Source organism: Dysidea avara, chromosome 1, assembly GCF_963678975.1.
Source record: "Dysidea avara chromosome 1, odDysAvar1.4, whole genome shotgun sequence".
Classification (NCBI taxonomy): domain Eukaryota; kingdom Metazoa; phylum Porifera; class Demospongiae; order Dictyoceratida; family Dysideidae; genus Dysidea; species Dysidea avara.
In genome coordinates, this window is record NC_089272.1 from 53,860,183 (window position 1) to 53,871,924 (window position 11,742).

Consider the following 11,742-nt stretch of genomic DNA (forward strand, 5'->3'; position numbering starts at 1 on the left):
ACACCAGCACATGTGGGGATAAAGCCAGAGGCAATTATTGCACTTTACGTTATATTACAATATGTCCATCGAGCATCATTGATATGATAGTAACATGACTTGTCACCAGTTTCAGGATTATTGTTGCAGATGATATGTCCTCATAAGATGATCCTGTATAAGTCATCCCACAATATACCCTGGTGGGACCATCAGTGATCCTGGTATGTCATGACTCTCTGGATTCTAATCATAGATGTCTCTTCTCAAGATGATACAGGGTACTTGTCGAGTTGTAGGCTGGGAGCATGTATTTAGAAGGTTTATAGTTTGTATAATGATATTATTGTATTATTGTATTGTATTGTATTGTATTGTATTAAGGCTTTACAGTGACCAGCACTGAAGGTTATAGTTACAGCCCTCAAAGTAACGTGTAATATGTAAATAGTTACTATTTTTCTGGGAGTATTCAGGCATTAAATATGTAATTGTAACACATTAATGACTGAAATTGTGTAGCCATGCACGGCACACATGCAGTATGACTACTGTAAATGTATAATTACCATTATTATTATTATGCAGTCTTAATGTAGCTATCAGTGTAAAAGCTTCAAGTCATACAGTTTCTTTGTCTATCAAGCTTATATAATTTATAAGTTCATACCTTGTGCTGCTAGAGACCTGTTATGTGCACTAATGTTCAATGGACTTGATTGTATATGTACACATTTGTCATGTGTTGCTCATTTTTATTTCATGAATATTTACCTCACTGTTGTTACAGTAGTGTAAATACAGTGAGCAATTGATTTCAAATACAGTAAATATTCACTGTATTTGAAATCAATCATTATAGCTACTGAGGTACCTGCCATATACAAACTGGAATATAGTGGGGGGGTGTGTAGTGTAGTGTGTGTGTGTATTTATTAGTGTGTGTGTGTGAGTGCGACTATACGTATACAGTGTGTGTATAATGTATTACATGTTTGTGGTATTGTACATGTATTGTCATCTATGTACATAGATATCACAGACTGGTGGACAAATTAAAGGTATAAAGACAAATACTGGCACAGATGTTTCTGGCGTATCCATTGTTCAACTATCCCTGCAGGGCCGGAGGCAAAAAGTTAGCCTGTGGTGCAGGGAGTCAGCAATCTGAACCTGAAAACTATGCTGTATTGTGTTATAGTCTGCACTCACTTCCATCTCTTGTTCCATTTTCTGCCCACACATATCCACACATACCAGTGGTCACACGTTGTGGTTTCTTACATCATCAACCAATGAGTGGTCTGGTGAGTTTTATTTTATGCTTAGGTTTGTTGTGTTTGAGTGTTCTCATCTAACAAAGGCCACCATTACTTACTTAGGAACAGGGCCGCCCAGAGAAATTAAGAGGCCCAGGGCAAACACTTAAAGTGGGGCCCCAGGGGCAGGGAGGTTTCCATTTTGAATCACAACTTTACCCAAGCTGTAGGTTGAAGACCAAAAAAAAAGGTCATTGCATGTTGACAATGACTATAGCTATCCTTCATCACCAACTATATCTCCTTAGTGCTCTATTAGAGTCAGGGCCGCCCAGAGAAATTAAGGGGCCCAGGACAAAGAGTTAAAGTGGGGCCCTTCACCCAAGTTGTAAGGTGAAGACCAAAAAAAAAAAAAAAAAGTCACAACCTGCTGGCAATGACAATAATTACCCAGCACCAACCATATCTCCTTATCTATAAGCTTGCTACACTGCTCCTCTGAAGAATACTGTGACTGCTCTATTAGAGTATTTAGATCTGACTGCTCTATTAGAGTATATCGATCTTTTAAACAGGTATTCAGGGGGCCCTTCATGGGGCCTCCTGGGCCCCTTTCAGGCTGGGGCCCGGGGCAAAATGCCCAGTTGCCCCCCCCCCCCCCCCCCCCTGTGAGCGGCCCTGATTAGAGTGTCTAATTGTGACTGCTCTATTAGAGTATCTAGATCTGACTGCTCTATTAGAGTATATCGATTTTTTAAACAGGTATTCAAGGGGCCCTTCATGGGGCCTCCTGGGGCCCCTTTCAGGCTGGGATCCGGGGAAAAATGCCCCAGTTACCCCCCTGTGGGCGGCCCTGCTTAGGAAACATCCATTACTTTCAGCATTTTTGTAAAAGCACAGAGAGTAAGCTGGGGGGACCTTGGTAGCTGCAGCCAAGTAGGCTATAAAAATAATAGACAGTGTTTACATTCTGACACAATCAGAGGATTAGCAGGCTGGAAAACTATACACTATAATTATAATTATTCATACTATAGGTCATTTTAAAATAAATTATAAATCCATTATCTTAGTATTTTTTTGGTCTGATGCTTTATTTTCTTCTAGCTGTGAATAGGCTAGAAGAAAATGTATTAAATCAATGTTGTATAGACCGTTCCCATTGTATACATTTGTAACTAATATCAACTGTAATAGCTTAACGATCAATATAACTCAACAACTGATCACGCTGGTAGCCAGCTCCAGCTTAATTTATACAATCACACTCTAAGGTCAAGGTTACATCATAATGTACAACTAACAATAAATAAATTAGCAGTTCTAATTGTTCATAAGTATTAACATCAGTTCATAATGTGTATTACATTTCCCCGCTCTTAGATCAGATGTCCCCATCTGTTCGTCTCGGCCTCAAATCACTTTTCCATGAATTAGCATCTTCATACTGTAACACACTGGGTGATGTTCTCTTCTGCTGTTGATGAGGATGATTGGATTGCAAATTCATAAGTTGATTTTGGTTATCATCTTCATTATCATCATCATCATACGAACCATCAGGTGTTGAATTTGAATTAATGTTGGTTTGTTGGTCAGTTATACCTGCAATTGCTTCAGATACTGGCTGTAATATTTTTTTTTTGTTTTTGATAGCTCTAGTTGACCAAAATCTGTCAGGTAACAGTTCAGAGCAGGCCCGTAACCAGGATTTGTCAAAGGGGTTTGACATGGTATGCGTTTATGGCAGCGGGGGTCTGGGGGCACAGCCCCCAGCCGCTGACAGCACTTTAATATTTGACTTCTCCTAACTGGCCTAAAATTGATAGTACACACTAATGACTCCAAAGAGCAGTTGTGTATAATTCTGACTAATCCCTTCAAATCTGACATCTATCTATCTATCTATCTATCTATCTATCTATCTATCTATCTATCTATCTATCTATCTATCTATCTATCTATCTATCTATCTATCTATCTATCTATATAAAGCTGAAAAGCCGTCTGTCCGTCCACAATTCGAATGGCGTCCAACGATTTTCTCGCCAGCCGATGCACGTATCGAAGCGTGTTTTGTGCCAAACGACGCGCCCATCATCTAAGAATTACCTCGCTTTTAAATTAAACTTCTAACCGCCGTCGTTCGTCATTTACAGCGCGATTAGTGCAAGAGTGCAGACAAAAATTCGCTCGAATTCTTTCTGTAACCGCATGCAAACCGCAAGTAAACACCTATTCCATTCAACTTAAGCTTGCCTTTATAAACAACTTTTAAAGACTCTGTAACCACAAGTGACATTTAGTCCAAGTGGTAGAGCGTTAGGCTGGAAACCGGTAGGATAGGAGTTCAAATCCCAGTTGTATCACTTGATTTCTTTTCTTTTTCCAAACCTTTTGGTTACAACTTTTCTTCAACAACCTCTTTTGCTACAACTTTTTTTTTCATTTTGGCAGCCTTTTTGGTAACAGGTTTTTCTCACTCTACAGTGAAGGCTGTGTATTAGGGACTGAGCAAAAGTGTCCTGATTATCAAGGTTTCCTGAATTTTCAGTTCAGTTACATGCTAAGGGATACTTTAGGAGCATTATCAAGTGTCCAGATTATGTAGGTGTCCTTATTTTCAAGTGTCCTGATTAACAGGTTCCACTGTATTGGTTGTGGTAGCTAATTTTACTGCACAAAGGTGATGACAATAGGTGATAATAGTCAGTAGTAGCTTACTCATACAGTACTGTAAATGTAGGGATCATGGAGGTTAGAGATGATGACAATAGGTTGTAGTGTAGTAAAGGGAACAGGAGGGAATGTTGCAGTATTGTTAACATACAAAGCTCAGCCTGCACTGTAGGCATGTACTGCACCCTACATTATGTAGTTTCTTTTTGTTGTCAGTAAGTTAAATGTCATATGTATGGCATACATGACAGGTACTATACTAATATCACATAATATGTAGTTTGCGCCTGTGTGGTAGACATAATATTATAGGTAATGACAGGTAGTACAATGTATTTGCTTATGTAGCTACACACAGCTTTCCTGTTTAAAATTATCTGTATGCTCACATCATTCCCGGCAGGATGGCCTAATGGTATTTAATGGTCTTTAAAAGTGACATTCATTGTACATGCAACATAGTTACATGAATTTTAATGCTATATACATGATGTGCATGCCCACAATATAATACGCAATATGGGGCAGGTACCAATAGGGCACGTACCAATAAATAATGTCTTTTGTGGTCAATCTTTTATCAAATGATGTCCACATTGTTCACACCTATGTGTTATAAGCATACACATTACTACAGTAGTTTAGCTACTGCAATTCTGCAGGTTCAGGGGTACCTGCATGCTTCCCATGATTTTGGCAAGATGTTGGTATTAAAAATGTTACCACCATGTGTGCTGCAGGGTATGAATGGCACTGATGTTTAATGCTTGGTTGTTATTATAAAGTGATCCCTGCACGTAGGGCAGGTACCAATGCTAGTACTGTATAAATTGAAGTTAATCTCAACTTCAGTATGTGCAGCAACTGCACGTGCTTCGGTTAATTTTAGTAGCTTTAACTAGATACATTTCTTCTATACATTGAAATAATCAACACATGCATGAAGTTATCTATTTACTATCTACTTATCAGTGTTTTGCTCAGTACTCCTCTACTCAATCAATAGCTATTATTCCTTTGTGTCACACTTAAGTGACATGAGCTATCTAGGTCATGCATATGTGACTTCTTCACTATACTATACAATGTTGTGGTTTCTTAGGACAGAGACTAAGTAGGTTTACAGTGCACATGCAAGTACATACCTAAATACACAAGGCATTTTTCCAATGTGGTTCACATAATTATTTGGTGGTGATTCCCTTATTTTAGTATGGTTAGTCCTTTATCAATATTATTACAGCTATTTTAGCTTGAATTTTCAGAGGGAAGTTTCCAGAACCCCATGCATGACTACCCATATATGCCCCTGCACATCAGTGAAAGAGCTAGAACTTTGCAAATATACTCATGCAGATAGTTTTTATTGTGAACTTCCTTGCTATATAGCTAACTAGCGCTGGCCAGCACTATCCCAATAACCAAACATTTAACTGAACATCAAGAGCATTACATGCACACAAGCATCAGGTTTACTAAGCAGTAACTACTATTTGTTGTCTAGCAGCTATATAAAACACAGACCCCTTCAGCTACATCAGTACAATTCATTAAGGAGCCACAAATTAATAATTTGGGTTGTCTACACTTTATTAATAATAGTAGCTATTACATCTGATGATTTTAGCCATGACTATACATATCTGAAAAATAGGTATAGCACAGTGTTCAGATAAGCACATTATAGAAGATTTTGGTCTTAATTGTTTGAAAGCTTGAACCATAAATGATTAGAGTATTTGAGTGACTGTTGTATTAGAGTATTTTAGTGACTGTTCTATTAGAGTATATCGATCTTTTTAGTCCCACCCAGATCTTAGCTGTGTAGGGGTGGGGCTTGGCTCCGCTTTAGTTAACACCACAGAGCAGCCTTCGGTGTCCTACATACAGCCCCTCTCTACCTTTCAGGCGCCCATGTTTTATACGCCAGCTTAAAGGTCAACTGAAATGGAAAATTTTTTTTTGCTAAATATGTTTGTTTACTCATGCAATGCACAGAACAACAATTTTTATAATTCAATTATGTGTAATTGTCGAGTTACGACACCTCAAAATTGTGGACGAAGATTTGTGGTTATTATTGCGGAAGCAACGTCACGATACATCACCTCGAGCGGAAGTGTACGTGATGACGAAGGCAGTAGTACGACTACAAGAGAGCTTATCATCACTATCACGTACAATTGTCAAGTCTTTAGCTATGCCTCGACGTTGCGTTGCTGCTGATTGTAAAACTACTAGCAGGATGGGGTACAGTTTACACTCCTTCCCTACAGACGAGAATATGCGACGACGGTGGACAAGTGCTGTGAAGCGATACAGAAAAGACTGGGATGGCCCCTCGACAAGCTTCCTTTTGTGCTCAAGGCATTTTACTGAAGATTCCTTCGAGACAGAAGGATCCCTGTATCGTGATACCTTTGGAATTCCTGCCCAGAAACGCCTAAAGCCAGATGCTGTACCTACCGTCTTTCCAAAAAGCATCAACCAATTGCACACTAGCAGCAGCAGTGCTTCACATAGTTGTCCATTATCCGAAAGAAGAGAGCAAAGATCGGTAAGCCCATAACTACGTAGTACACGTGCAATAGGTATATCATTGTACAAGTTAGCTAGCTATATATTATTACATGTACAATTACAAATGATGTCAATATTAAAATTATTGTTGTGATACAGGTGGTAGAAGAACTCCTCTCTGCAACTACAAGTGCTGAATCAACTCTTGAGCATATGGATACCACTAATTCCACTGTACAACTTCCTTTGTGTCACACTTCAACTGACAGTATGCATCACTCCTCAACTCTCCCTTTGTGTCGTGATCCTATGTCTCACTCTTCCACAATGCCAGATCCACTTACACAAGAGAAAAACCCTAAGAAGAAGTCCGTATCTGTGACTGTTCGTGTCAAAGGGAAGAAAAAAGGTATAAAATAGATACAGGTGTAATAGTATAGCATGATATAATAACATCATGTTCCTCTATGATAGCAACACAGACTGACACTTGTCCTCAACAAATCAGTATTGGCACACAATGCAACTTGTTAAATGCCCCACCTCTGCAAAGGCTTCCACAGGTAACATCACTTAACGATTCCTTTGTCACTGAAGAGGAAACAGATCTGGACACATCATTTTTGTCAAACCAAGAAGACTACACCACAGAGTAAACACATATATTAGCAACACAAAAATTGAATAATATACCTTTGTGATATCGTAGAGATGACACACAAGAGCTACCACCTCAGGATGAAGTCAAGTTCCTTGTGTATAGGTCCCATCTGTTAAGCCTATTCACAGCTTGCAGATCATGCCACCAACTATGTGATGGTGAGGTTGCCAACCTGAAGGGTACTTTTATCAGCATCAGACAAAGCTGCCATCACTGTGGATACACATGGGTATGGAACAGCCAGCCATTTATCAGAGACACTCCAGCAGCAAACATACTGTTGTCTGCAGCAATTTTATTTAGTGGTTCCACTCCTGGAAAGATTTTCCACTTTTTGGGGTGCTTACGCGTAGCATGCACCACAGATAGAACATTTCACCTCCACCAATCACAGTATCTCCAACCGGCTGTTATATCTGTATGGAACCACCACCAACATCAGATACTTTCAGCCATCGCAAAGAAAGACTGCCCTCTTACAGTTGGTGGAGATGGAAGAGCTGACAGTCCAGGTCATTCAGCAAAATATGGATCATATGGTGTTATTGACCTGGATACAAAGTTTTACATATTGAACTTGTACAGGTATAATTGTCACTTTAATGTTTCAATTAAATTTCTGAGTTACAGAGCAATGAAGTGAAATCTAGTAATCATATGGAGAAATTTGGATTGGTAAATGCTCTTCAGTTTTTGGCTGACAACTCATTGCAAGTGACAACACTAGTAACTGACCGTCACAAGCAAATTGCCAAGTACATGGCTGAGGAAAAGCCAGATATTGAACATCGTTATGATGTGTGGCACATATCCAAAGGTGTATAATATATACAGCTGCATAACAATAATTAATATCATTGGTTAACAGGAATTAAAAAGAAATTAGCACACTTAGCAAAGACCAAGCAGTGTGACCTCATTGGAGAGTGGATCAAGAGCATTACCAATCATTTGTATTGGTGTGCTGCAACTGCAGCTGGAGCAGAACGAAAGCGAATCTGTTTTCCTAAACCTAAACAAGGAGAATTTACACCAAAGCCAATTCCTGTTCCTAAAACCTACAGTTAGTTGTGTGTATTCGTTTATTGTTTGATTAATGTAATGCATTCTATAGATTACGTTGCTGAACTAACTGAAAAGACCATACAGCACTGCATGAAGGATGATGAGGATAAGCCCACACTACCCCTTCATAAACCATCATTAGCAAGTGCATACATACACCCAGATAAGGACCACACTCCATTATTTTCACGTTATAAAAAATAAAGAGTGACTTGATATTAATGTAATTTATAGACATGCATATGTACATACATTACTATGGTGTTGGTGGTGGAAATTGATGACCTGTGTAATCATCAGAAGGAAATTCACTCCTTATTCGTGATACTGCACAAGAAGGGAGTACCACACGTCTGTGTCGGCCCAAGTAGCCCCAACCCCACCACGCCAGTTGTCTGTATGCCAGAAACCTAAACTTTCTACGAAGAAATAATTATTTATAATTATAAGACTTCATAATTAACAATGGAAAAATCACCTGTTCTCCTCAGCAGGGATATCACTAGTTCCATAATGGTGTCGGTGGCCATGAGAGGCTATCAACAACACAACTCTACACAGGCAAGCATTGGCAAAGTCCATGTGCTGTGTGATACAAACAGGAACAGGATCACCAACCAACAGATCTTTGATTTCGTCAATTTCTTGACAGCAAACAGATTCCCTGGCTGTTGGCATTGGCTGGCAGTGATAGCACGTGCACCTGAACAAATAACTTGACTAACTGAGCATCAAATAGTCCCCATTCACTTACCAGTTCGTGTTTCCAATTCGTTCTTCGCCTGAGTCACCTGTTACTACAGTCGTTTCATCTTCAGATTCGCTGTAGGTCCTGGAACGTCTCTCTGGTTCGAACAGATATGGTAGAACTTCGTCACGAGCGGGTTCGTCCACCTCCTCTGGCTCTGATATCGCTTCGCTGTCTTCACTGAGATCTGTCGAATAACGCACAGAGCCTGACAGTATCGAATCGCCATCAGACTCGGAGAGAGAACTCGAGGTTAACACTTCACCTGCCATTGTCGAAATATGACAGTGTAACTGTTGTACAACTTTTACGCGGTGGCTCGAGTTGACGTCATAAAGTTGCGGTCGATTTTCCCAGATATGACGTTTCGCTGCTTTCAAAGCTTTATAACTCGATAATTACAAATAATTGAATTATAAAAATTGTTGTTCTGTGCATTGCATGAGTAAACAAACATATTTAGCAAAAAAAAATTTTCCATTTCAGTTGACCTTTAAAACATTTTTTTTTAAAAATTGGTAATCCTGGAGGGGGGTTCGTCCGAACCACTCGAACCTCCCTGGTTACGGGCTTGCAGAGCAATGTCTAACCCTGTCATAAGCCACTCGAATTGGTTCTGCATGTGGCTTATCTACTGGACGAATGGTGACTCCAGTTTTATTCTGCTCTAAGATTCGATAGGGCCCGGCATGAAAGGGCCTAGCAAACTTATAAGTCTTACATGCTTTTGCAGCAGGCATGTATATACTAACACTCTGTCACCAACCTTGAAATTAGTTGGTTTGGACTGTTGATCATAATAGATTTTTATCTTCTTTGGGCCTTTTTAATATTGATCCTGGCTAACTCCCATGCTTCATCCATCTTTACTGCTATTTCTCCCTTGTAAGTGTCTACATCTACTTCTTGTTTAGAGATAATGTCCATATCTAATGCTGTTGGCAATCTGGGATCATGTCCATAAAGCAAGTAGAATGGCAACTCCTTGAATGACTTTTGCATACTCGCCCTATAGGCAAATAAAACAAAGGTGACTATCTCAATCTCTTCCATTCTGCTCAACTTTCTATACCTGTTAATGTTCTGTTGAATTGTTCTGTCAGTCCATTAGTTGGTGGGTGGTACGCTGTCGTGTTTATTTTATGTACCCCCAATAATTTACAGGTTTCTGTCAAGTTAAGTATGATAAGAATGCAGGACCACCATCTGACAGCAACTAACATGGAACACCATGACGACAAATGATCTCCTCCACATGGAAATAGTAAGTGCTGTTTGGTCCTTTGTGGTGAATACCTCTGGCCATTTTGTGAGATAGTCAGTAAACACAACTGCATGCATATCGATTACCAACATGTGACCTTTTGAACTGTATCACATCAACTTCCACCCTATGAAATGGGCCCTCAACAGGTATAGACATCAAGGGAAGATGTACAGCCTTACCAGGGTAATGTGTATAGCACACAACAAGCAGCTCTGACACCATTTGGAAATATCACTCCTCATCTTGGGCCACCAGTAGTGTTTTAATAATTCTCCATGCACTTTTGCATCTCTTATAAATGAGCACCAAATGCTCCACTATATGAGCTTCCTGAAACAATTCTCTACGATCACATTCTGGAGGAATAAGGCGAACAGATTTATCTGTCTCAATGTAGCTAATACAGAACTGACTAATGTCAATTCATAATGTAATACACATTATGAACTGATGTTAATTCTTATGAATAATTAGCTATAGAACTGCTAATTTGTTTATTGTTAGCCTGCTAGTTGAGAGGATGTAATCTCGACCTGGGCACCATATACTAAGACTAACATTGAGAAGCTTGAAAGTGTTCAGCGACGTGCTGCCAGATTTGTGGTGTCTGATTATGATTTTTCAAGTAGTGTTACCAGTATCCTGAATGAGCTTAAATGGTGTAGCTTGGAGGTTAGAAGACAAGTAAGTAGACTGATGATGTTTTATAAGATATTGCAAGGTTTTGTCGCACTAGAACTACCCTATGAGATATCTCTCATCGACACTGTTACTAGAGGGCACAATAGAAGATATCAAACACCTTTTTCAAGAATTGATATACACAAATTCAGTTTCTTCCCAGCTACTGTCAGATTGTGGAATAGTTCACCTGACTCAGTTGTTAATTTGGATTCCTTTGAAGCATTCCGTAGATCTGCTACTGGTTTCTTAAACAAATTATAATTTATAATTCTTTTTATACTTAATTAACTACTTAGCTAACTACTTAACTACATACTATATTGCACGTATACTCTTTCAGAGTCCTGCAATTATAATAATAATAATAATAATTCACCTTAGAGTGTGATTGTATAAATAAGCTATACCAGCTTTCTCTTCTTCATTTGTTGAGTGAACAGCGAACATACTGTTGATTCAAAGTCAGTTCATTTTCGTTTGAACAGTTCCGTCCGCGATTGAAATTCCGTGTTTAACATCGATAAGGCGGTCAAATTGAAAGCTCAAACCTTTCTTCAGGTTAGCTTTGCCACTATATTGTCACAGTGATTTCTTATGAGTTGTAGTGACCAATCGGCAATCTGTAAGTTGCTGGTGGCTAAAAAAACTGCCACGGAATAATTCACGTTTCTGGTTCCGGTTCACAACGACTTGCCGATAATAATGCATGCACTTGTCCGACAATTTCATGCCCCACCCGGAATGCAGGGGATTTGACAAATAGTGGTGTCAAATTCCCCACTACTGGGGCAAAATCGGCTGGCAATTCCCCACTAGCTATGTCCCCACCCCCTAGTAGGCCAGGGATTTGACAACACCTCAAAGATGACTAAGGCGAGGA

At 39.4% G+C, this 11,742-nt stretch overlaps 2 protein-coding genes across 6 annotated transcripts; one reads left to right on the forward strand and one right to left on the reverse strand.

The window, feature by feature from the left end:
- Positions 1-6,030: 6,030 nt before the first annotated feature.
- LOC136269250 (THAP domain-containing protein 5-like) lies at positions 6,031-8,601 on the forward strand. 2 transcript variants are annotated; one of them, XM_066064782.1, is made up of 7 exons: positions 6,031-6,474; positions 6,597-6,846; positions 6,912-7,089; positions 7,147-7,683; positions 7,729-7,915; positions 7,967-8,161; positions 8,213-8,601. In XM_066064782.1, the coding sequence occupies exons 1-5, from the start codon at positions 6,046-6,048 to the stop codon at positions 7,739-7,741; spliced, it is 1,407 nt and encodes a 468-aa protein (XP_065920854.1). In that variant the 5' UTR covers positions 6,031-6,045; the 3' UTR covers positions 7,742-7,915; positions 7,967-8,161; positions 8,213-8,601. The 2 variants fall into 2 exon arrangements, with proteins under 2 accessions (XP_065920854.1, XP_065920848.1); XM_066064776.1 differs by having other exon boundaries at positions 7,147-7,915.
- Positions 6,498-9,217, reverse strand: LOC136269263 (uncharacterized). Of its 4 annotated transcripts, none has more exons than XR_010707270.1 (6): positions 8,918-9,217; positions 8,642-8,866; positions 8,416-8,582; positions 7,271-7,648; positions 7,131-7,216; positions 6,498-7,077 (listed from the first exon to the last, which is right to left on the reverse strand). XR_010707270.1 is itself a non-coding variant. In XM_066064799.1 (3 exons), exons 1-3 carry the CDS (start codon positions 9,181-9,183, stop codon positions 8,420-8,422), a joined length of 654 nt encoding a protein of 217 aa, XP_065920871.1. In that variant the 5' UTR covers positions 9,184-9,217; the 3' UTR covers positions 8,355-8,419. The 4 variants fall into 4 exon arrangements, 1 of the variants encoding a protein (XP_065920871.1); XR_010707265.1 differs by having other exon boundaries at positions 6,498-6,819; positions 6,981-7,077; positions 7,131-7,648; XR_010707263.1 differs by having other exon boundaries at positions 7,131-7,648.
- Between the last annotated feature and the right edge of the window lie 2,525 nt (positions 9,218-11,742).

What these genes read in the sequence shown, in the direction of transcription:
- LOC136269250 (XM_066064776.1), top strand. Translation starts at nt 6,046, where the DNA reads ATGACGAAGGCAGTAGTACGACTACAAGAGAGCTTATCATCACTATCA. An exon ending in AAAGAAGAGAGCAAAGATCG is followed by an intron (nt 6,475 to 6,596) that starts GTAAGCCCATAA and finishes GTTGTGATACAG; the next exon opens with GTGGTAGAAGAACTCCTCTC. An exon ending in TGTCAAAGGGAAGAAAAAAG is followed by an intron (nt 6,847 to 6,911) that starts GTATAAAATAGA and finishes CCTCTATGATAG; the next exon opens with CAACACAGACTGACACTTGT.
- LOC136269263 (XM_066064799.1), bottom strand. Translation starts at nt 9,183, where the DNA reads ATGGCAGGTGAAGTGTTAACCTCGAGTTCTCTCTCCGAGTCTGATGGC. An exon ending in CGAATTGGAAACACGAACTG is followed by an intron (nt 8,867 to 8,917) that starts GTAAGTGAATGG and finishes TTATTTGTTCAG; the next exon opens with GTGCACGTGCTATCACTGCC. An exon ending in ATCCCTGCTGAGGAGAACAG is followed by an intron (nt 8,583 to 8,641) that starts GTGATTTTTCCA and finishes ATTTCTTCGTAG; the next exon opens with AAAGTTTAGGTTTCTGGCAT.